Here is a 25,970-nt window from a genome sequence, read left to right as displayed (position 1 = left end):
ATTGCATTTCTTCCTCTTCGTACCTGCACACAACTACAAAGGGGGATGCCTTATGGCATAAACAAACACTCCATATACGTAGTATGAGCTGTAGAGCATAATATTAGTTAATAAGCCAAGAATGTAAAAAGAAAGCTGAGGCACCTCAATAAACAAATGTTCTGGCTTCAAGTGTCGGTTCAGTGCGCCTCATATCAAATACCTTTGCGGCTGGCCTCTCATCCACATACCACATTTGCACGTTGCAATTTAATTTTCATGTGCGATACCATTTCAGTGCTTGTGCACATGTTGCTAGTTTTAAATATAACGTAGGTTTGTTGCTTACGTTATTTGTTAATCTAGCAACCTGTGCACAAGCAACTTTGGTCTGGCAGCATAGTTGTACATCGACACCTCTTTCAGAAGTCAGCGACCTGACTGCCCATGTCCTGTATCGCTCAGGTCAATCATTGCGCCCTTTCAGTGAGACATCTCTATGATGTATAGATTTTGGTAGTATGTGGCAATCGGGAACAAAATTCCACTGATCTGGCAAAATGTCTTTATTGGACAAACTGCCATGAAGGTTAAGGAAATGTCTGAGAAAAACAGTTGTGGCAGCCACTTCACTCTCCATTCCAAATGATGTCGATACTTTTGGTAGAAAGAACAGGAGGACTAAAACATTCCCTTTTTTACAAACATTGCTGCATAAGATATTGCAATTGACCGTGCTAAAACGCATGAATAACAAAAAGAAGACTTTTCCGAACCGCCAAAAAAACCAATAACCCCACCACGTGGCAAAGTTATTACGAAGCAGAAAAATCCTATAACCTACAAGTATACAAAACTAGACACTCTTTTTTTTTCTTCTACTCTACCCGACATGATTCGTACAAACCCACGTCAATTCTGGTAATGCATCAATCCTAACCCCATCAGAAACATAACACTGTGTGACGATGATAATAATTCAATTGAAGATCATGACGTTGCGGAAGTTTTGAATTTATCATTCAGCTCAGTTTTCACCCACGAACCGGAAAACGAATTACCCGATTTCCCTTCCTTTTCCTTTCCACCTATGCCGGGCTTCAGCTTCGAACCTGATGGCATTGTCAAAATAATCGACTCTTTGCAATTAACCGCCTCAGCTGGTGTCGACAAAATTAATACTAAAGTGTTAAAAAATACAAAACATGCAACAAGCACCGTATTGTCTCGTATATTTCAGCAATCCCTTTCATCAGCCATTATACCCCATGACTGGAAAATAGGCAAAGTCATCGCAGTCCCCCAAAAAGGGCCTTCATCTTCTAGCCATAATTATCGACCAATATCTATCACATGTATCACTTCTAAACTAATAGAACATATAATTTTCTCTCAAATTATAAAATTTCTAGTATCCGTCAACTTCTTCCACCCTAACCAGCATGGCTTTTTAAAAGGTTTTTCTTGCGAAACACAGTTAGCCCTCTTTATTAACGACCTTAGCTCTAGCATTGACCTTAACATTCCTATTGACGCCCTCTTCCTCGATGTTGAAAAAGCTTTTGACAAGGTTCCTCACAAACGACTATTCCTAAAACTTTCTCGTCTCAATCTTAACGATCATGTTTTCAATTGGATATGCAGCGTTCTCACTAATCGGCAGCAGTTTGTCTTTGCTAATAAATGTTCATCTTATTCTTCTGTTATATCTGGGGTACCTGAGGGCACCGTCTTGGGCCCCCTTCTTTTTCTCATATATATTAATGATTTGCCTGCTAACATATGTTCTAACATCCGCATATTCGCTGACGACTGCGTTATCTACCAGCCTATTACTAACACCGATGACATTTTGTTTCTTCAGTCTGACATTCAGCACGTACTAACCTGGTGTAATTCATGGCTAATGTCCTTAAATGTGAAAAAAAGATCTCTGCTATCATTTCACCGACGTCACTCACAACCATCTTCAAAATACCTAATCGGGAATACAGAAATCGCTTCAGTATCAACTTACAAGTATTTAGGCATCCATTTGACATCTGACCTAAATTGGTCTTTTCATATTTCACAGGTTACTAACGAGGCAAATCGCGTCCTTGGTTACTTTCGACGAACCCTGCGACTAGCACCCCCATCAGTGAAATCCCTTGCTTACTTAACACTTATCCACCCCAAATTAGAATATGCATGTGCGATCTGGGACCCTCATCAAAATAACCTTTCCATTATTCTTGAATCTGCACAAAATCGCTCAGCTCGTTAGATTTTCTCCGTCTATTCCTATCAGGTAAGTGTAACTGAACTAAAACGTACTGCTCATCTCACAACTTTAGCGAACCGCCGAAAAATTTCCAGATTGTGTCTGTTTCATAAATTCTTTTATCATCCATCTCTGAATTCCATTATCAGTCCCGCCCATCGCATTTCAAGTCGCACAAACCACGGGAAGGCCGTCTACCCTCCCCCTGCTCGCACTTCCGCGCATCTGTCATCATTTTTCGTCCATACAGCAAGGGACTGGAATGACCTGCCAAACGCCATCGTTGATCAGATCGACTCATCGTCATTCAGATCATCCGTAGAAGGAATGTACTGCTGAAATTCCACCCCCTCATGTTATACCCCTTCAATGGGGCCTTTGAGGTACTAATAAATAAATAAATAAATAAATAAATTACTGGCAAAGCATAGCACAGCAAATACTTTCAAATTGAATTGCCGAATGTGGGAGCTGTCTTGAGCGCACATGCTGTCAAAGTACTTTGCCTGACTTTGGAGGACTCTAAGCGCCACTGTTTTGTGCCATCACAGCTTTTTGCTTGCTCTCGCTGGGAGTTATCGTTGAAGTGAAGCGCAGCAATCAGTGTACTAGAAAATAATTTATCTCAGAAATTGTTAATCCACTGTAGTTTCATTGCTAGAACCTTAGCTTATGCAGACTCACCAAGCCTTGATGCCTTCATACGTGAATGCAGTGGACTTTGAGGCAAGCCCATTTAGAACACTGGAAGGACTCCAGGTTGTACATCTGAACAGATGGTGACAGCTGGCGGATGTCCTTCAGCAACAGTGGTGCTGCCAGAATGCACTCAATTTGCTTGTAGACAACAATTTACTTGTTGTCTGACGAGAAAACGAGTTATATATGCAGTTGTTCCATATGTGCCAGTACTTGCGGCGGGATTGTCCGTGAAGGCAGCGGGGGTACAGGCCACCATGTCCATCACGTATGTTATTTATGTGGTTCAGCATGCTCCTCCATGCTACCACCAACATGTCCCCATTGCCACCGCAAGAGCATGCACACCAGTACAGGTGGTTGGTGATGGTTTGTGTCCATTCCGTAATAGCACTGCATCCAGACCCTCGTGAAGCTTTAGCTAGCTTTTTCCTGATGCCTGTGACAAAGTAACAGCACAATACGCTATTGCTCCATGTCAGGTGGATCTGCAATTTGCGTATCATAAGCCTCACAAGGATATAGCAGCACTGGTAGGCAATGTACGAACAGAGGTTGCAAGCAAAGTCTTTAAAGGCATCCTCCGTCCAAGAATCTAGCCAAGGCTGATACAGCTGGAATACTAAAGATAAGAACAGAGGAGCCATGAGGGCACTGAACAGCGTACTGCGATAAAAGCCATAGCACTCTTTTAAAATCCCACATCAACTTCCCTCAGGAGCTGAAGAAAGAATGCGCGCACAACAGGCATGTAGTTTATGGACTATTTCGTTTTCAGGAAGTTTTAGCATAGTGTAAAGAACAACACAGATAGATGGGTCAAGTAATGAATAAGATGTATGGCTTGTTGTTACAAAGCACAATTGTTCCTCCTTAGCTGAAATGCTTGTCTGTTAAATTTGATATGCGAAACAATACGCTCATTACTAATTTTTTTTAATCACGAGGATTAACCATGGCCATGATCGCATGACGAGTGTATGACGATACTCAAGAGACATGCACAATAGAATAATGAATAATAATGCCGATGGAACGATGTAGGCAGTACAACGAAAACACAATTATGACAATGGGGTGTCGATGATAGCAGTATGATGAGCATATGACGAAAAATGCATGACAACGTTGCAATAATCATCACAGCAGCAGCACAATCGTAATTGTGTGATGATTTTATCAATTTTCTTGCCTTAGCATACGTATCCACTGAACAATCCATTATATAATTGCATGTCCGTTCAGTAAGTGTACCAGGTTACACACAGGTCATCTATTGCAAGTGAACAACATGAATTTCTTCGTATCCTTTGCAACATGCCACACATCGAAGTGGTGATTGAGTGGCGGTCTGTGCTCAATGAGCTCGCAGTCATGCCTTGCTCACAAAGAAATTTTAGACCTCTTACGAGGCCCTCTTTTTCTATCTGGGCACTGGCCTGTACTTGTTCACTCTAAAAAAACTAGAATGCACAGAAGGCACCGCTGGTATTGATATACAGCGTCAAAAATATAATCGTAGCAAAAACCAGTTTAGAAATCTCAAAAGAATGACCACCTCTTTACTGCGATGAGCCACTGAAAAGCTCGGATTGCATGCCAACGTTGCATGCCATATTCTAGTTGGATGGGGTGAACATTGCTTGCAGATTAAGACCTATCATGAGTGCATCTGAAGTGCTTCTTGCTTGGCTTGCCTCCTTCACTTGAACTTGCTCGGTGTTTATGATTTTTCTCTTTTCAGGGCACAGGAAGGAGTGTGAGAGGAACTTGGCGCAGTGGCCAGGGGAATCGCATCGCCCGTTACCACAAAGCTGCAGGCTGGTATTGCTGAACTCTATTATCAAAGTTTCCTGATCCTCATTCCAGACCTGTAAGGAATTCACGAGTACAGTTGAAGCGCAAAAGGGGTACAGGGGACAGAGAGCTTTGCTAAAGGAATTCACCCTGTTAATGAGTGTGGGAAGGGTAAAACTGCGCGAAAAAACAAATACAAGTGTAAAGAACACACACTACACCACGAGTGCAGACGTGTGTTCCTTCCGCTTGTCCTCGTTTTCTCACGCACGTTTTAACCTTTCTTCATGTACGAACGAACTAGTTAGCAAGGACGTCCTAATGAATGTGCTTCACGCTGATTGAAAATGTGACTTTGGACGAGGACATAAATAGTTGCTTCAAAGAATGAAAAATTGGTTGAGTTGGTTGCATTCACGGTAACGGGCAGGACGAATGACGAGGACAAAGAACCCCACAGGATGAGTGCTCAACTTCAACTGCACTTTATTCGCAGTAATTGCTTGCTTTCTTAGAAAAAAAAAATACACGAACCCAGCTATGATACGACGATGACAACAGTAGAAAGAGAAACAAAACTTGATAGCACAGACTTATAAATGTAACAAAACTTATCAGGTACATTAAGAAGTGACACACTAGTTCAAAATCATTGGTTGTCAAAAACTATGCAAGGTTACTTGCTTTCTAAATGTGACACTGATATCTGGCTGATGCACGCAATCCCTCTTTTTTGTATGTGCTATGCCTCTACCTGTTCGCACACCAATTTTTAGCGATGCTGATGCGACTTTGCAGCACGCAAATCAGAGGGCCCACGAAGCTGGCAGAGCCATACAACATAAAGAGGAATCACGTGTGTCAGCCAGGCATCAATAGCAGTTTTACAATCTGAAGTAACTTTGTTGCACAGGGGCTACTCAGGCGCATAGTTTTTGAGAATGCGATTTTCAACTAGTCTCTCACAATTTGATGGACCTGGTGTCCACACATGAATTAGTTATATTTTTAATTCTTTGTTATCCTTGCGGTTTCTATCCTTCTTTGTTCATCTTGTGTAATAGCTGGGTTTACTTACTTTTGGTTTGTATACCTACAGGCGTTTCCTGTTAATTAAATGTAGTTAGTTCAGGGCTCGTTCCGCACACTTCGTTGTCCTCATTGTTTCTGCTGCACATTACCATAAGTTCACAAGCAGAGAAGGTCAGCCACTGACATTACATTGAGACGTTTTATTACAAACGAGGCAGTGTAGATGCATTGTACACTGCAAGCAAAAGAATAATGAAGTGCAGCACAGATTAATTAAGCACCAGTGAAAAAATTACTTGCTATTGCATGCACAGCATGCCCATGATCATCAAAGACAGCATTTATTTCAGTAATAATGAGATAGGTTGACTCAGATAGGCTCATTGACAGTGTGCCTTCCCACACTATCTGGGCTTCTTCAAACAAGGCCTTCAACAAGGCATGACAATGACTCGCTAAAAAGCCTAGTTCATCATTGTGCACATTGTTATTGTGCTCATGCAGATGGTCATTTAAACGTAATGCGTCTGCTGCCTGGCAACACGTTTACAATTTCTTGTTTGTTGCTTTGGAAAGATAGTGTTTATGTAAGACGGCAGGTAAATAGTTGCACTCCTACATGCTGTTCTATACCTTTTTAAGGCAGGAAACTAGATGCATGTAGGGTGTCAGTATACCTTGTCATACTTGCAAGATACTCTTTCCGTCTGTGAGAAACATAAGCTTGTCATGTTTTCATTGATGTTCTAGCTATGCTGTACTTCCTCAATCTTACTTTCTAGCATACAGCGTGCACATGCGTAGTATGTGTATAATACACAGACCCATCAGAAAGGCAGTGCCTGTCCTGGCCTACTCGTTGATTTCTGTCCTTGTGCCAAGTCGCGCAGTTATATTTTCAATTATGCAGGACAAACATGTTCAATTTTTCATGTTATTAAGAGACATTTGTCGGCTATACTCGTCTGCCCGGACCTGTTTTCACCGAATAGCCTTATGATAAAAACATATCCTATGACTGAAGGAAATACTTTCTTGCAGCAACCAACACTTACACTTTTTTTCAGTTATCCCTGGCAGCAAAAAAAGGCCAGAATTTAATTTTGGTTCGTTTGGCCTATAATTTCACCCATTTAATGGTTTTGAATAAAATGAAAATAGGAATCCAGTTTACTGTGCTTTCATTACTGATGCAATGAATTGCACAACATCATAAGAATGTGTGTTCACATTGGTGAAAATAAGCACAGAACTAATCCTGAGGTTCAAAATAATGTGCTTTTTGTAGCATATTTGAATGGTGCCAGAAGTACTGCAGGTTGGTATTGTGAAAAGTGGAAGCTGTGCATTTACCGTGGTGACCGCAGGAAGAAGTTATGCTTTCTGGTAATTGAAGGAAGCCTGGTCGCTCATGACTTGCGCACCCATCAGCCGCATCATCCTGAGAGCACTAGTAGGACTTTAGCCGGAAAAAAGAAAAGCCGTTGCCAGGTCGATGTTGCCCCTCGGCTTGGTTCCGACAAGTTTCTGGCTGGACCACGTATGCACATGTGTGAGTGGACATTTATTTTCTGCTGTAATGCGTGCGCCAGTCTAAACAGCTTCACTGTGCACGAAGCTGGCAAACAAGTGCGGCACCGACTCAGAAGGGTGACCAGGCAGGTGCTATGGACAAATAAGTAGTGTTTCCGATTAGCATGCGTCTCATCTTCGTCACTATTGGAAAAGGAAGTGCTCACTGTCAGGTTTCACAAATATATGCATTTGACAATGCACACTGTTTATTCCATGATTAATAAATTGCTTCACTATATCTGGGAGGTGTTGTTCCATTAATTATGTTAGACCAATTACCTCGGGAAACAGTTCTTGGAGTGACATTCATGATAGAAAGTGCTAGAAATAATTTTGTGAAAGTTTCATCCTGATTGTGGGCTTTTTCTTATAAATTCTATGGTAACATTGAAGCTTACTCTCTAATTTGTGTTGATTAAAGTGGCCAAAACACTGGCCAAGGTCGAGCTTCAGACTTATGGCATTTGAGCTCGTTTTTGCAAAGGGGCTAATCTCGTAAAGGGGAATGGCTCTAAGAAATGGAGTTGGTGTCGGGAGTTGCTACTCCATCTCTTTATCATTGCATGTCACTAGTTTTGAGCATGGATTCCTATGTTGTAAAATATGAATCCTGCTCACTCATCAGCAAATGTTGCATCTAAGGTATAAGTTGAGTTGCCTGGCTCATATGTCATGCCTGTCAGCTTTCTAAGTTATCGGTGATGCGTCGGGCGAGACAAGAAAGCTGGCCTCCTCTCTAGATGTTTGTAGCCGCCGCTTGGCTCCTTCAGCTCTTCGAGCCCTATAACTCTTCGCAGGAGTTGATGCCACGGGCTTCCCTCTCCTACAAACCTGCGTTCCCTTTTCCTTTGTTTGCTTCATTGTTGTGTTAACTTGAACTCCTGCAATAAAAGATGCGTTGCAGAAAGCTATTCAACTGACCGTTGTAGGTGATAATTGTTTTAAATATTACTGTTAATGTAAATGCGACACTTGTGATAAAAATGAACATTCCTTAAATGTAGGTGCTCATGACAATAAATAACAGCTATGAATTAGTAATATAACAGCTATAAAATACACTGCATTAACCTGAGCAATCACAATGACATCACAGTTTTACTGCCCTTGCGATACTCCTCTCCTCAACAAAAAAACAAGACTGCATTTCGTGAATTCAGTGTGGCTCTGTTCATACGAACAAGGAGAAATGCAGATAAAGGTATCCTGTATCATAACCGGATAAGCCCAGTTCGGAAAGTGCGAACACAACTACAAGCGAACTCGCCAATGCTCGTGCCGAGCAGGCGAACTTGTGCAGATTTCGTATTTCTAATACTACCGCAACGTTTTTCGGCAGTGCTCGACGAGAGGCTTGCATCCGTTCCCGCGTCAGGAGTCGCCTAGAAAATAGCGAACAACTTGTGAAGCGGGCGTCAGGTGCGCCAAATTTGTGCAGTGACTTCTGCCAGTGCAGTTATCGAGCGAGAGCGCCAGTAATAGCCAGTTTTCGCTCATTTTGCGTACCAGCGCGTCGCTTTTGTTGCAGCTGGCTGTCGAAGCGCTGGTTTCCGATTTGCTATGTTCAGCCTGAAAATGAAAGCAACTGTATGCCATGGCTGCACATATTCGGACATTCGTAGCTTTTCCTTCGAGAAAACCAAATGCCGCACTCACCACCAAGTCTTCGTCATGCGCTTTGGAGAATGCAGGCAAGACCGACTTAACAGCACTACGGGAAAGCATTGCTTCAAAAGGCACTCCACATGGCCTCCGTGAGCGGGCGTTGAATTCGTAATCCTCTGGACGAAAGTGCAGTGAGCACACTATGAGATTTTTCGGCTCTTTGCCAACGCGCTGTAGCAGACCTACGACACTTAACCACTTCGAACGGAGAGGTTCTCTCCTTGGCACACAGTGATGAGTAACGCTGGAGTGGGCGCTGAAACTGGCCTTGGCCTTGGCCAAGTTCCGCGGGCCGTTCGGGCATCCCACGACATCACATGGATGTGGCATTCTCGCTGCTTGTTCCAAATGCAAGTAGCCAGCAGAACCAGCGCAGCGCGACGCGTGAACGAAACAACTGAAACTCCAAAGCGCGAGGGGCGCAGAATCGAGCGCGTAAAGTCGAGTGAAAATGAAACTTTTGACCACCCATACTACTCAGGGGTAACGTCAAAATTTTATTTTTCCTTCGAATCGAATAGAAGCAGACAAGTAGCATTTTCTTCCGTCTTATAATCTAATGAAATCATCTTTTTAATAGGAGTAGTTGAGTACTAGTGACATAAATTGTGATGAGGAGTGCCTTCGTCAGCCGGCTAGTACATGAATGTCCCTGGGGAGTCTCAAATCGTGTCATGCATTTACCTCGATTTCTCGGTTACTAAAGCTCTGTTCGCTATTATATTGACGCCTTAGACGTTCTAGAGACTTGCTCAATCACTTTACCTTGACTTAATATTAACCTTTAGTAGCCCTTTAAAGATGAACGGAGATTGATGTCCGATCAACAATCTGCATTAAAGTTCAACAACCTGCATTCAACAGAACTTCAGTTTGCCCTAGAGGGTGTTTACTGCAAATTATAGTGGACGCAAATTATGACGGGGACAGCGGAAGAAAACACAAAAATGGAATGGGCAGTATGTTGCCGCCCGTGTCGTTTTTATGTTCTCTTTCGCTGTCCCCGTCTTTGTGTGCGGTCACTATGACATGAGTTTAACACGTTCTTTGCATCAGTATTCGCCATTGAAGATCGTTCCCGAGGGCCCATTGTTTGCGATATCGATTTTCTGTTAATGGTGCCAATCACCATTACAGCAGAAAGGATAGCAAAACTAATCTCAAATATTTAAAGTATCATCTTGCACAAGCATAGATAACATAAATTCCAAGAGACTAAAAAAATACCGTGTCCATGTCTAGCCATATCCTATGTATCATTTTCACGCAATGGTTATCGTTAGTACTGCTTCGGAACGACTGCAAGGTTGGCAAATTTGTTGCCGTGTTCAAAAGCGGTAACAAGAATTCGTCGGAAAATTACCGCCCTATCTCGCTAACCTGGATCTTTTGCAAATTGCTCGAACACATATTTGAATCTAATATTTTTACTACCTCAAGTCTAACAACTTCTATAATAATAAGCATTGGCTCAGGAAATCATTTTCGTACGACACACAGCTATATGAATAACGCACGCATAATGCAAAAACGTGGGATCTTTCCCCACCTGCGGCAAGTTGGCTTTTTATCCACTTTCATTGTCATTAGTTTATCATTTCTTTAATTTAATTATTAAGTACAAGGAACTTCCCCTATGTTTTCCTCATATGATTAATAAGAATCAGGCCCCTCGGTTAAACCCCTTTCTTCTCGTTCACGCAGCTATTCGAAGTCGCATCCGGCTTGCATTTTAACATGGATGACAACCTTCAAACTGTTTGCACCTTTCCAGACTACTCTAAAGCATTCGATCGTGTTGCTCACTCTCGGCTCATTTCAAAATTATATGCTCTTGGACTTGACTCACAAACGCTATCTTGGCTTCAAATGACATTTCGTAGGCAGGTAACAGTAGCATATTCTTATTCTTCCTCTGTTTCTGATGTGAATTCTGGCCACAAGGTAGTGTTTTGGGTACTCTGCTTTTTCTAATTTACAATAATAACTTACCCTCTAACATTTCCTCTTGCATGCCACTCTTTGCCGACGATTGTATTATGTATAGAGCTATTAAATGTCCTTATGACCACATCTGCCTTAGAAATAATCTGAACTAAATGCATTCCTTGTGTCTAAATTGGCTAATGACACTCAACTTGTCAAAGTGCGAAGTATCATTTGCTCGTAGATTATTAAATTCAAACATTTCCTACCTAATAAACAACTCTCCAGTGGCTTGGGCGCAGTCATATAAGTACTTGGGCTTAAATCTGGCACCTAATCTTTCATGTAAAACCCACATCATTAGCATATACGCTAAGGCATCACAAACACTAGGTTTTTTTACGTGGAAACCTACGTCACTCACCTGCTAGCACACGCAAGTTAGCGTATGTAACCTTAGTCCCTGCGCAGCTTTAATTTGCTTCGTCAATCTGGTCACCTCATCAAGATTAGCTAATTTTAATGTTACAAGCAGTACAAAACAGAGACGCCAGATTAATTTCACCCAACTACGACCGGTACTCTAGTGTCCCTCGAATTAAAGCATACTTATCCCTTCTAGCATTATGTATGTATGCTTGTAATGTCACGCATTCACTGTACCTTTGCTTGTTACATATTCTGATGACTCATTTATTACGCCTTTCCTATTGGCAGCAATGTGACGGCATCATCGTATTTCTTTTGTGTATTTGCATGTGTTTACTTTGCCTATTAGGCTGTTTTTTTACTTTTTTTTCCCCCTTGAGGAAAAAGTTTGAAATCACGTGATGTTTGTACCACTCCTGCCTGGGCTTCCAAATGGAAGCCGGCAGTATTCTGAAATAAATAAATAAATAAATAAATACCTGTAGAGTAATCGTACTATTATGTCTGATGCACAAATACGTTCACGGCACAACACAGCATAAATTGCCCCTTGTTACCTCACTACGTAGTTTTAGGCGTCTTCATAATCGTCTCAGCCTCAAGCGAATGTTTGGTAGAACTAAAGCATTTAATTCCTCAGCGTTGCCACAAGCTATTGCACTCTATAGTGATCTTCCTGATAGTCTCCATCACTAGCCGCGAAAAATTCCGCGAGAATTTGTACACTCACTTCTTGTAAAGTTGTGTATTATATTTATAACACACAATATTAACTGGCATATTTATATGTAAATAAATAAATAAATAGTCCCGCTACGACGTGCAAGTACTTTGGTGTCGGTGAAGTAATGCGCCGGAGTTTAAAACCAGCCTCTATTGCATAAATGAAACTGGGGGATTTTCGGGCAAAAAGCTGGGAAGCTGAAGCTCTGCGGCGATGACAGGAGACGTAATTGTGGCGTCGTCTCCCTCAACAAGAGTAGGAGTAGCATCGTCCATGGCTAGTGTTCGAAAAAAAAAAACGTCAATGTACTCGTTGGGAGCTCGGTTTAGCGGAGGCAAGGAATACACGTTTTGACAGGTGAAGAACGGAGAGTCGACTTACTTATTGAAGTAACTTATTAACTTACTTATTGAGTCGACTGGCTTTATTCAAGAATAAAAGCAGGTTTGCAAAGTGGCAGTGGTACCGCCCCAGTCGAGCAGACACCTCGGTTCCAAGAAAGAACAGGGGGCAATGACCCCCACGGGGAGGCAAGGCAAGGTGACTGACGGTCCCTAGAAGTGGATTTCACTAAGAGCGTGGGGAGCAGTAAATTTATTACTCGGGTGAAGGCGTTTGAAATGGCTGATTAGGTCGGTTATTGTTCCCGTTTTGGTCATCGTCTTGAATTACGATATCCAGCCTTCTCCGTGTTTTCTGGGAGAGAAATAGGAATGACTTTGCAATGCAGTGGAGAGGAAACGTGTCAAGTAGCAACGTGAAATATCTCTTCCTCTCTCTCTCTTTGTTAAGTATCTTTAGTAAATTTCTCCGCGAACATAAACATTTAAAGGCATTGTGCTTTTCCAGAGTCGTCTCAGTTATGAAGTAAACGTGTATTGCAGAGTACACAGCGGGCACGGGACGTTTTCTGTAGGCTCCTTGTTTTCAGGTCCAATTGTTTTCATGGTGCTATGGCCGTTTGAATTTCGTGTGAGTTAGTGAGCGTGTGCGGTGCGTCTCCCTCCAAGAGATCCGATATTTACGCAGCGGATCAGTAGCTACGGCACTGAAAGGACTGGCGTCGTCCTGACCTGAAATAAGGCCTAGCACCCGCCTCCTTGGGCTCGAACTGCAGGCGCAGGCAGCCCCCGCCGTTGTACGCGGTCGTCGTGTCCACGGTAGCCGAGCCGCAGCCCAGGCAAAGACCCATGCCTTGATCACGTGGTTGGAGCTGCTGCTTGGCCAGGTTGTACCACGGGATGCTCGACGCAATCTGTGTACCCGTGGTTTTCTTGTAAACTGCAGGCCTTCGTTGTTTAAGCAAGGGAACACGCAGGCTATCCACTTCTCTACTCTTGTGTCCTGTCTGCACGCCTCACCTCCTTTTTGCATCTCAGCTTTCTGTCATTCTAGGCTATCAGAAACGTCATTGACAAACTACGGGCGATATGGTATAACTTCCAACACACGGAGTTAAAATTCTCACTTTGGCAAATTTTGTTTAAAAAATAATCTGCAATAATAAACTTTCGGCAAAGCCACGAGGCTGGTATTTGTAAACTTTCTAGTAGCAGGCTTTATATAGCACCTAAGCGGATGACACGAGCACCTAGTGGTTAACGGACATGACGGAAGGCTCAGAGCATGGGCCCTGAGATGTTCAGCGCGCCCCGGTCGTCACCTCATATAACGGAGGTCATGTGAATGACCCGCGCTGGTTTTTAAGCTTCTGGTTTCTAGAAAACAATAAAGGCGGAGACGGACTTTTTTTCAGTTCCCTATTGAAAAAGTCGTAGTTTCGCCCGAACGGCGAATCATCAATTTCGATAGCGAATTCATGGACAGCTATACGAAGTGAAGATATAAGTTTTATCGACCGTATAAACTTGTATACAAGCGCACAACTCTCTGCGGTTATGAAGGCAAAGATAGAGCAGCGCGGCTGCTGCACATGTGTTACCGTGCCAAGTAGTCCCGCAGCGTTTGACCGTTATTTGGTTGGTCGGAAAAGACACTAAATCGACGCAACTTCCACGTGCGACGGTTTCGCATTTCCACAGAAGCGGAAGGAAAAAACGCGCAAAATAAGTAAACATTTACAGTAAGTGGCGTGTTCTTATTAGAGCGATAGCTCTACTACTCCAGGTACAAACAGAAAAAGCTTGGTTCCGTAACTCTGACCTTCATGCTCAGCCAACTGAGGCTTATCCGGCCACTACCGGTGGCTGCTGCGTACCCCGCGTGAGCGCCCATACCTTGAAAGCGATCGGCGATGTGGACAAAGTGCGCCGTGGCACGGGCCTCGTCTTCAAAGCAATCTGCGAAGTCTACGAAGTGCGCCGAGTGCTGGTGGCTTCGTATGCGCTTTGTTCTCGTCTCTTTGTTCGCGATCAAGTGAGACGCAGCATGAATGTCAATTCGTTCGCTGGTGCTGCAGCACCGAGCAGCATTTGTGTGTTGTCTTCTGGTGCAATTACAGATGCGGTAGTTGCTGACGGCGCCGAGCAGCGTCTGTGTCCTTTTCTAAAGCAAGCAAAACCGTGCTATGCGAAACCATGGGACACTGCCGCGTGCAATTACATTAAAATCACCGCCCAAGCAGTCGGTACAGATGGTTAACCAGCGAAGCTGAGACATGCGACCCCGGAGTTTATCACTGGGTTAATCCCGACGGCTTATTAAAGCAGGGCTTCATAGGCTGCTGGATCCTCCGTACGCAGTTGCTGCTTGCACTCGGCTGCACGAGCCTGTTTCAGTGGCCGAGCTGCAGCATCGGCATGGCGTAGACGAGCTCGTTCCCGGTTCTGGTGGCGGCATTGCTGATCGAAAGCTGCCTGCTCCCCAGGACTACGTATGACGCATGGCCTGCCCATTGCGGAGCCGGAGAGAAACTGCTGCGCTGGAGAGCAAGGACGTCACTATCGTCGTCGAAACTATTAATCGTGTGCCTCTCCTTATTTGCCCCCTATGCGCATCGGGTTGCGCCGGAGGATGTTGCGGCGTACAGGCGACCAAAAGATGGACGCACGGGCGAATTGGCTAGCCATGTGCGGATTTGCTGTAAAAACCTTTTTTCTTTGTCACATAAAGCGACCGAGGAGAAACTGATGCACTTTTCATGCTGATTTTAAATCTCGGGTGCTTCTGTAATTTCCCGTGCCAGCTTATACATTTCCTTGCAGACCACTTTGATATCTCTCTGCTTCGGCACGCAGCCGCAATCCCTACAATGAAAGGCAAAGTGACCAGCATCTTTCTAGAGCAGTGGTAGTTATGCTCTGTGATCCTTGTGTTCAGACATCTACCTGTCTGGCCAACGTGCACCTTATCACACGCCAGCAGAATCGAATAAACGGCAAGCTCCGTGCAGGAGATGTACGGTCGCGTGTGTTTGATTGCACAAACATCCGTTGGCTTTTTCGGCGCGTTTGCGTTTTTTTTTTGCAGAGTGAGGACAACCGCACAGGCACTGAGAATTCTTTGACGAGGCGTGCTTTTGATCGTACTTGCGAGGGGTAAAATTGCCGGAGAAAGAGAGGCCATGTGGACAAGACAAACGTTCACTAGCAACTGATGATTTATGGAAACCTTCAATGAGCAACAGAACTGCGCCTGCCCTAGGAAGCACTCGCATGTGCCTACAACGAACCGGGCATTTGACATTTCCCATATAAACAGCACACACCTCATATTGCCACATTCTATAACGTCGCCGCGTCTATGTGCCAGGCCATGAAAACGACTGTGAAGCAGCGCGCAGGTACGAAAACAGACAACAATGTCGCATTTACTCTTCTGATCAAGTGCTTTTATCCCTTCTGTACACAGGCTTTCTCGTCTCCTAGTAGGTTGTGACACTGGTGGATGTGCTGGCTAGGACTGCCTCATGCTTGGCGCCCCTTTGCGGAGCCACACATCCAACGCAGAATCTTCCATCGCCCGTCTAAACCCCTGTTCACTGATACAGTCGCCGCCTGGTAGGCCTGACGCCCGAGTTCAGCCCACTGCAGCAACGCGACTATCTACTCCCCCCATGCCACTAACTCCATCGCAGGCCACGCTGGACAATCCTAAGGTTCCAAAAAGTTTCAATGGCGACTCTTTTGAAGATGTCCAAGATACTCTGTACTTGTTCATGCGTGTCGCCAGGTATAATAAATAATAATAAACTGTTTTATTATTTCTATAGACGTAATAGATTTATCAGGCTCACCAAAGCCACATTGGGCTTGACTGGCAGAGCGTGACCGCCAGCATACAAACTGTTCAATAGCGGGAAAAAAAGAAGAAAAAAGAAAGAAATACGTTTTTATGTATTATAACACCGAAGAAATGTGTATACATACACCGATACGCACATCATACGCATTTATAGTACGTATACGTGTATGCACACATACGGGTTTGAGAGGCACATCTGGGGTGTACAATTATCACCATGCCACATGATTAGTTTACATGGCACAATAAAATATGAGTACATGATTACAAAGTACAAAATGAGTTTAAAAAAACAAGAATGCTCCAATGAAACTTTTGCAGAAACAAACTGTCTCATCACATTTTTAACCAAAGCCACTCTATAGGCGTAATACAGGAGGAGGTAAGTGAGGTCAGGTCTCCGGACAGGCCGCCATTGGAATATAAACCTGGCAACGTTTAACGCTAGAACGTTATCTAGTGAGGCGAGTCTAGCAGGGCTATTGGAGGAATTAGAGGGTACTAAATGGGATATAATAGGGCTCAGTGAAGTTAGGAGGCCAAAAGAGGCATATACAGTGCTAAAAAGCGGGCACGTCCTGTGCTACCGGGGCTTAGCGGAGAGCCGAGAACTAGGAGTAGGATTCCTGATAAATAAGAATATAGCTAGTAACATACAGGAATTGTAAAGCATTAACGAGAGGGTGGCAGGTCTTGTGAAAATTAATGAGACGTACAAAATGAAGGTTGTACAGGTCTACGTCCCTACATCCAGTAATGATGACCAGGAAGTCGGAAGCTTCTATGAAGACGTGGAATCGGCGATGGGTAGAGTGAACACAAAATACCCTATACTGATGGGGGACTTCAATGCCACGGTAGGCAAGAAGCAGGCTGGAGGCAAGGCAGTGGGGGAATATGGCATAGGCACTAGGAATAGCAGGGGAGAGTTATTAGTAGAGTTTGCGGAACAGAATAATATGCGGATAATGAATATCTTCTTCCGCAAGCGGGATAGCCGAAAGTGGACGTGGAGGAGCCCGAACGGCGAGACTAGAAATAAAATAGACTTCATACTCTGCGCTAACCCTGCCATCATACAATATGTGGACGTGCTCAACAAGGTGCGCTGCAGTGACCGTAGGATGGTAAGAACTCGAATTAACCTAGACATGAGGAGGGAACGGAAGAAAGTGGTACATAAGAAACCGATCAATGAGTTAGCGGTAAGACGGAAAATAGAGGAATTCCAGATCAAGCTACAGAACAGGTATTCGACTTTAACTCAGGAAGAGGACCTTAGTGTGGAAGCAATGAACGACAATCTTGTGGGCATCATTAAGGTGTGTGCAATAGAAGTCGGTGGTAACTCCGTTAGACAGGATACCAGTAAGCTATCGCAAGAGGCGAAAGATCTGATCAAAAAACGTCAATGTATGAAAGACTCTAACCCTACAGCTAGAATAGAACTTGCAGAACTTTCGAAGTTAATCAACAAGCGTAAGACAGCTGACATAGGGATGTACAATATGGATAGAATTGAACATGCTATCAGCAGCGTAGGAAACTTAAAAGCAGTGAAGAAGAAGCTAGGACTAGGCAAGAATCAGATGTATGCGTTAAGAGATAAAGCCGGCAATATTATTACTAATATGGATGAGATAGTTCAAGTGGCTGAGGAGTTCTATAGAGATTTATACAGTACCAGTGGCACCCACGATGATAACGGAAGAGAGAATTGTCTAGAGGAATTCGAAATCCCACAGGTAACGCCGGAAGAAGTTAAGAAAGCCTTGGGAGCTATGCAAAGGGGGAAGGCAGCTGGAGGATCAGGTAACAGCCGATTTGTTGACGGATGGTATGTACTGAAAAAGAAAGATGGTATGCATGAAAAAGAGGTGTTCTATGGTACACTAAAATTAGTAGGAAAATATCAGAGAGCTTTCTCCAATACAGCAATACACGCTAAAAAATTGTTACGGGCAGTCCTATGTGACTACTTCATCGGTTAAATCATTTGGCAGTGTAAATCGAATCATCTTACGTCCTTAGTCGAAGTTTTATGTATTTACCATAAGTCACTGTTTGAAGTGTTTAACTGAACAGTTATTTCTTGGAAAGCGGTGAGGTCGGTAATGTATGCGTCATTGCTTTTCACAATAAGTCCATAGCGATTTATCAACTTGGTGCAGTGTACGTCTGTTATGGGCAGAAGCTTGAGTTGTTCAAACGCAGGTTTAGTATGTGCACCGTATCTTACGTTGGCGAGTGCACTGATCGCCTTCTCGTGTATTTAATTAATTACTTGAGAAACTTGGGCTTGCACAAACCTAGTCGCATGTTCAATAAATAAAGAGAAACGTTTGCACAGTACCCCAGTGACTTGCGATAGTTCACTACTTTATCTCTGGTATTAGTGCCCCATGAAATCGTGGAACATTACGCCGACAATTTTTCCCCAGCGGAACGATTTCTAGTTTTGACACTCCAAGATGATGTTTTATGTGCGGGTTAGTAACCGTTTTTCTAGTTCAAAAATTGACTGGATTAGTTCAATATGGAATAACTTGTCGAGAATTATGTGCCTCCTTAAGGCACACGGAACCTTCGTAGCCATGTTTTGAATATACGATAGAGTAGCTTCTGTAAGATACATACTAGCACCATACGCATTGATTGTGAATGCGGTATTGATGTAAATATTTACTACGTAACTTTAGTGAATGTTAAATTTTAGGGGGAATAAAATAATCTTTTGACGAACACCACTGCGAAGCGGCTGAAACCTTGAGCACTAACCATTGATTTGAACTTGTTGGGGGTGGCAGCATATAGGTAGCCTTCGATATGGTTTAGAAACTTTTCCCGAAATCAGCAAGAAGCTTGTCCTTTTTAGGGGAGTCTTACGGTTATTTCGCTCAGTGTAATAAATGCTCGGTGCTCAGTATAATTCTAACAACGTTTGTTAACATAGTCCCGAATTGTACAGAAATTAAAGTGAAAGTGTCTGATCATTTTATGCGAGCGTCGATGAGCACTATTTCGAATGCAAGCGTGCACCGTCCATTACTCTGAGTGCATGTACGATGAGTCATGAAAAGATAGCGGTTGATCACTGCTATCAGAATCGTCGATGTCCTAACCGCTGTCATCATGATTCGACTATCGCTTGCCTCTCTTGGCAAAAGTTAGTGCGATGAAGAGCTACCCTGCTACCACTGTTTACTTGCCGATGCAGCAGTTGGTTCTTCACCTCTGCCACAACGGGACTCACCCTGCCATCCTTGTAGAGCTTTTCGCCGAATCCCTGGCAAAAACCGGTCTTTAGTGGCAATGTCATCAAACGCCACTCGTTGCACAGCTGGTCCGGAAAATTCCACAGCCTGGACACAAGGTGAGAATGGTAAGCAGACGTTCCTGAAAATTGTATGATCCATCGGACGACCCGTCATAAAATGGCAGCTCCGAAGCGGGAATGGTTATTGGGTTTTATTTTTTACGCGAAAACCTCAAATGGCCTATTGAGCGGAAAAGCCGGTGTGTGCAGCAGCGAAATAGCACCTGAATTCTTATTGGCTGCGACGCCACATCACGTGAGCGCCTCAACGGAGGAAAGCGAGCAAAATGGAACACCTGTTGCAACGCTCCTGCGCCAGGAGTTGATTGAGGGTTGCGCCGCGGCGCCACATCAACCTCGCTCTCGGAATGCTATGTTATCCGCGCGTTCCGTGACTGCGCAAGCTCTCGCCTGCGCTCTCACTTCGGCTCGGTAATCGCTACCAATAAGTTTATGTACAAAAAAAAAGAACAGAATAAGTTGGAAAGGAATAGCGTTGGTGGTAGTGAGTTTTGAACCTACGACCCCACGCTGAAAAGCCGAGCGTCTTACCCACTGGGTTAAACAAGCGCCTCCTAGATAGCAGGCTTGTGCACTGCCTTTGATGACCTCAAGCTACATTGGCCAAAATTTCAATTGCCGCGCCCGGCGTGAAGAAAGCGGTGATGTCAGAATCACCGTGGGTCTCTCCGGAACGCCTCCACTAGATTCTGGAGGTAGCACGACGTCACGGATCGAAAGGCCTTGTGCAATCAAGGGGGCCAAGCGTCCCCAGCGTGCCTGCTTGCCCGCGAGGAACTCATAGTTAGAAGGACAGCTCGTTGAGGTTCATTTGGACGTTAATGCTTTCACATGCACAACTCATAAGAAGTACTAAGGTGCGCTCGTATTTCTATTACTATAAAGCACTTCATGTACACCAATATTTGCAAAATTTGAATTCATGGAGATGTTTTCATTACCCAAATAACTTGTTCATTTACGTTAGAGTGTATTGTTTACCGAAAACACCCTTGGGGTGCTAAAGGTGGTTGGGCTGTCAAAACACCGGTTCTTTGTACCTGTGCTAACCACTATGCTGAAAATTGTAAGTCACTAGCCGAAAAGCATTAAATATAGTGCAGCCTTGTATTAACTGGTCTGTGGTTTTGAGTTATCTAATAGCTGACTATATCAAAACACATTAAGTCTAGGTTTAATTAGAGTGGCTTATTGGGCTAGTTGGTACATGGATATACTAGGAGAATGCCAGCAAACTTGACAGTAGAAAAAATCGAGAAGCAGACATAGACCTTCCTGTCGCTTTGTCTATGTCTCCTTCTCGATTTTTTCTACTTTCAAGTTTGCTGGCATTGTCCTAGTATAATCTAGGTTTAATGTTTAATTACGTTGATCAGAGATATGACCACTGGCTTTACACTGCTGGTCGAAGCAGCATGGCTATATAGTGTTTCCCAGCTCCCGTTAGCCAAGCTAAGAAAAAATGATATTTAAGAAACACCATGGAAGATAGGGAGTACACGGGGAAGGCGGCAGATGGGGGGAAGGGGGGAATTACAAGACGATTACCAGAACGAGAACAAGGTAAAAGCGGGAGCCAGCGTTTTGTCAAGTGGACTTGTGTTTTTCAAGGCTTCTCCTGTCTTGAAAGAGACAAAAAACTTGTCTTTTTCAAGTGCACTTGTTGAAACGTTGGCTCCCGCTTTTACCTTTTTCTCGCTTTGTTCAACGATGGAAGACAAAATTATGAAGCCTGCGGTGTCTGGTCGTCAGAACCTGTTGTTGTTGTTATTGTAGTTGATGTTGTTGGACAGCTTGGCTAACTTTAACTGGGACAGACGGTATAACACTGGTTAGTAGGTATAAGAAATACTGCTCGCAGCGCGAACAGTGTATGTGTACGAATGCCCTGTGTTCGGGGTAGCTCTGTTGCGTGTGTAGGATGCTTCGGTAACTGTATTTATTCATCAAGAAAACTACATGCACCGAAAGGTCATTATGGTGGTGCGATACATTCTGAACAATAAAGGCATGGCGTAAAAAGTAGGCAAAAGAACATAAAACAGCAAGAACTGTAATTAAAATAAATCAGACACGCGTGTCACAAACCACCAAAACAAAAAACGGAATGCGGAGTTGTGATAATTGTCGATAGCAATTTCTATGCCATGACCGTGTATCACCAACAGTTAATGGTGCGTTTCGGAAGTATGGGTAACAAGATATAGGATGTGGTTACTACGACGTCGGGTAAGTTGTTCCATGGGGTATTGTGCGCGGGAAAGAGATGTTTGGAAATAGAAGCTGAGTCAGTGTATGTCTCCAATTTTGTTGCTGTCGTCTCTTCGTAGGATTCAGTACGTGGAGGGTTTGAAGTAATGTTTTCGACTGATACGGAATGATATATATATATATATATATATATAGCCTGGTGAAGCCCACTGCAGGGCAAAGGCCTCTCCCATGCTTCTCCAATTCTCCAAAGACACCGGTCATGTACTAATTGTGGCCATGTCGTCACTGCACACTTCTTAGTCACATCCGCCCATCTAACTTTCTGCCGCCCCCTGCTACGCTTCCCTTCCCTTGGAATCTAGTCCGTAAACATTAATTACCATCGGTTATCTTCCCTCCTCATTACATGTCATGCCCATGCCCATTTCTTTTTCTTGATTTCAACTAAGATGTCATTAACTCGCGTTTCTTCCCTCACCCAATCTGCTCTTTTCTTATCCCTTAACGTTACACCCATCATTCTTCTTTCCATAGCTCGCTGCGTCAACCTAAATTTAAGCAGAACCCTTTTCGTAAGCCTCCAGGTTTCTGCCCCGTACGTGAGTACTGGCAAGACACAGCTGTTATACACTTTTCTCTTGAGGGATAAAGGCAACCTGCTGTTCATGACCTGGGAATTCCTGCCAAACGCGCCCCAGCACATTCTTATTTTTCTGATTATTTCAGTCTCATGATCCGAATCCGCGGTCACTACCTGTCATAAGTAGATGTATTCCCTTACCACTTCCAGTGCCTCGCTACTTATTGTAAACTGATGTTGTCTTCCGAGACTGTTAAACATTACATCAATTTTTAGACCCACCCTTCTGCTTTGCCTCTCCAGGTCAGTGAGCATGCCTGAGTCCCCTGAGTTACTAAGCAACTCAATATCACCAGCGAATCTCAAGTTACTAAGGTATTCTCCATTACCTCTTATCCGCAATTCCTCTCAATACAGGTCTCTGAATACCTCCTGTAAGCACGCTGTGAATAGCACTGGAGAGCTATTAATAATGATATTGCAGGCTTTGTCTCTTAACGCATACATCTGATTTTTGCCAATTCCTAGTTTCTTCTTCACTGCTTTTAGTCTTCCACCGTTCCTAAGAGCATGTTCAATTCTGTCCATGTTATACTTCCTTATGTCAGCTGTCTTACGCTTGTTGATTAACTTCGAAAGTTCTGCCAGTTCTATTTTAGCTGTAGGGTTAGAGTCTTTCATACATTGACGTTTCTTGATGAGATCTTTCGCCTCCTGTGATAGCTTACTGGTATCCTGTTTAACGGAGTTACCACCGACTTCTATTGCACACTCCTTAATGATGCCCACAAGATTGTCGTTCATTGCTTCAACACTAAGATCCTCTTTCTGAGTTAAAGCCGAATGCCTGTTCTGTAGCTTGATCTGGAATTCCTCTATTTTCCCTCTTATTGCTAACTCATTGATCGGCTTCTTGTGTACCAGTTTCTTCCGTTCCTTCCTCAGGTCTAGGCTAATTCGAGTTCTTACCATCCTATGGTCACTGCAGCGCACCTTGCCGAGCACGTCCACATCTTGTGTGATGCCAGGGTTAGCGCAGAGTATGCGGTCTATTTCATTTCTAGCCTCACATTCGGGCTCCTCCACACCCACGTTCGACTATCCCGCTTGCGGAAGAAGGTATTCGTTATACGCATATTATTCTGTTCTGCAAAGTCTACAATAACTCTCCCCTGCTATTGCTAGTGCCGATGCTATATTCCCCCACTGCCTTGTCTCCAGCCTGCTTCTCGCCTACCTTGACATGGAAGTCACCCATCAGTCAGTACCACGTATTTTGTTTTGATCTTACCCATCGCCGATTACACGTCTGCATACAAGCTTTCGACTTGCTGGTGATCATGACTGGATGTAGGGGCGTACAACTGTACGACATTCAATTTGTACCTCTTATTAAGGCTCACAACAAGACCTGCCACCCTCTCATTAATGCTATAGGATTCCTTTATGTTACCAGCTATATTCTTATTAATCAGGAATCCGACTTCTAGTTCTCGCCTCTCCGCTAAGCCCCGGTAGCACAGGACGTGCCCGCTTTTCAGCACTGTATATGCTTCATTTGTCCTGCTAACTTCACTGAGCCCTATTATATCCCATTTGCAGCCCTCTCATTCCTCCAATTGCACTGCTAGACTCGCCTCACTAGATAACATTCTAGCGTTAAACGTGGCTAAGTTCAGATTCCATTGGCGGCCTGTCCAGATCCAGGGATTCTTAGCACCATCTGCTGCGTGACAAATCTGACCGCCGCCGTGGTCAGTTGCTTCAGAGCTGCTTGGCACTGAGGGCCGGGGTTTGATTGTTGCATTCATATAGAAGGTTTCTCAGGTATTGCACCAACGTGGCCAATCCTGCTTTGGTGAGGGAGTGCGTTACCGGTTCTGGTCACTGGGATCAGGCCGCACTCCAGCCCTGTTCGTGCAATTGTTCAACACGCGGACTTCTTTTATCCGGTGGAAAATTTCGCGGCACCGGTATTCGAACCACGGTCCTCTTGCACGCGAGGCGGATGCTCTACATCTACGCCACCGCTGTAGCATCTCTCTCTCTCTCTCTCTGTATATATATATTGTCACGTGGTGGTGACGTCAAAGAACACAGTAGCAAAACTGTGAAAGGCAAAAACTAGCTTTTATTGGGCGAACCTGTGCCCACAAAAAAGGCTACACTTAAAGCACAACGAAAGCGGCGAACACAGTCGGCGAAAGTCGTAAATCTGATCAGCGGGTCATGCGCGTCGGCTTTTATAGTGCAGACGTCGAATGTTCCGGACTAATCGTTCGGACCCGCGTGCCTTCCACAAAGTTCTACACCATTCGCGTCACGCGATGAAATCAGATAACATAAGGTTCGGCGACGACAGACAGCGGATAGAAGCATCGATAACTTTCCAGAAACTTCGGATACATGCAGGCGCGTCCCACGCTGTGCGATTACATTTGTTAGGCGGCGAAACGTGGTTGCCAAATACAGATAAGTACACGTGTCAATACCCCCCTCTTAAAAAGCATCGTCCCGATGCTACAAATATAAGAGAGCGAAACACAAAAGGACACTTATTAAACATAAGTAACAAAACAACGAAAAGAAACAAAGTCCAAAGGTCAGTTGCGCGAAGCCCCAAAGTTCATTAACGCTGGTAGTACGGCTTGAGTCGCACAACGTGGACTATTTCAGGTCGTGAGCGGCGCCGCTGTGATAGCGAAATGCCGTCTGGCACGACCTCATAGTCCAGTGCGCCAATACGTCGGATGATCTTGTACGGTCCGAAATAGCGGCGCAAAAGCTTCTCGCTCAGTCCTCGTCGGCGTATAGGGGTCCAAACCCAAACACGATCACCGGGTTGGTACTCGACGAAGCGTCGTCGCAAGTTGCAGTGTCGGCTGTCGGTCCTTTGTTGGTTCTTGATCCGTAGGCGGGCGAGCTGTCGGGCTTCTTCGGCGCGCTGCAGATAGCTAGCGACGTCAACATTCTCTTCATCAGTGACGTGGGGCAGCATGGCGTCGAGCGTCGTCGTCGGTTTCCTGCCGTAAACCAGCTTAAACGGCGTGATCTGTGTTGTTTCTTGCACTGCCGTGTTGTAAGCGAAAGTTACATACGGCAGGACCGCGTCCCACGCCTTGTGCTCGACGTCGACGTACATTGCTAGCATGCCGGCGAGGGTCTTGTTCAGGCGTTCCGTGAGACCATTCGTCTGCGGATGGTAGGCAGTTGTCCTCCTGTGGCTTGTCTGGCTGTATTGCAGAATGGCTTGGACGAGCTCTGCTGTAAAAGCCGTTCCTCTGTCGGTGATGAGGACTTCTGGGGGTACCATGTCGCAGCAGGATGTTCTCGACGAAAAATTTCGCCACTTCGGCTGCGCTGCCTTTTGGTAGAGCTTTAGTTTCAGCAAAGCGGGTGAGATAGTCCGTCGCCACTACGATCCACTTATTCCCCGATGTTGACATCGGAAACGGCCCTAACAAATCCATCCCAATCTGCTGAAATGGTCGGCAAGGAGGTTCGATCGGCTGTAGCAATCCTGCTGGCCTTGTCGGTGGTGTCTTGC

At 44.4% G+C, this 25,970-nt stretch overlaps 1 protein-coding gene across 1 annotated transcript in view; it reads right to left on the bottom strand.

Annotated features, from left to right (window-relative positions):
- Positions 1-25,970, bottom strand: part of LOC129386042 (cytosolic endo-beta-N-acetylglucosaminidase-like) — a 476,321-nt gene that overhangs the window by 143,755 nt on the left and 306,596 nt on the right. Inside the window, exons 6-7 of the mRNA XM_055073273.1 lie at positions 19,546-19,654; positions 13,163-13,344 (exon numbers count right to left, since the gene is read on the bottom strand). Of these exons, the coding sequence (XP_054929248.1) occupies positions 13,163-13,344; positions 19,546-19,654 (291 nt within the window). The remainder of the gene's footprint in view (positions 1-13,162; positions 13,345-19,545; positions 19,655-25,970) is intronic.

Source organism: Dermacentor andersoni, chromosome 7, assembly GCF_023375885.2.
Source record: "Dermacentor andersoni chromosome 7, qqDerAnde1_hic_scaffold, whole genome shotgun sequence".
NCBI lineage: Eukaryota > Metazoa > Arthropoda > Arachnida > Ixodida > Ixodidae > Dermacentor > Dermacentor andersoni.
This window is presented reverse-complemented; position numbering and strand designations above follow the sequence as displayed.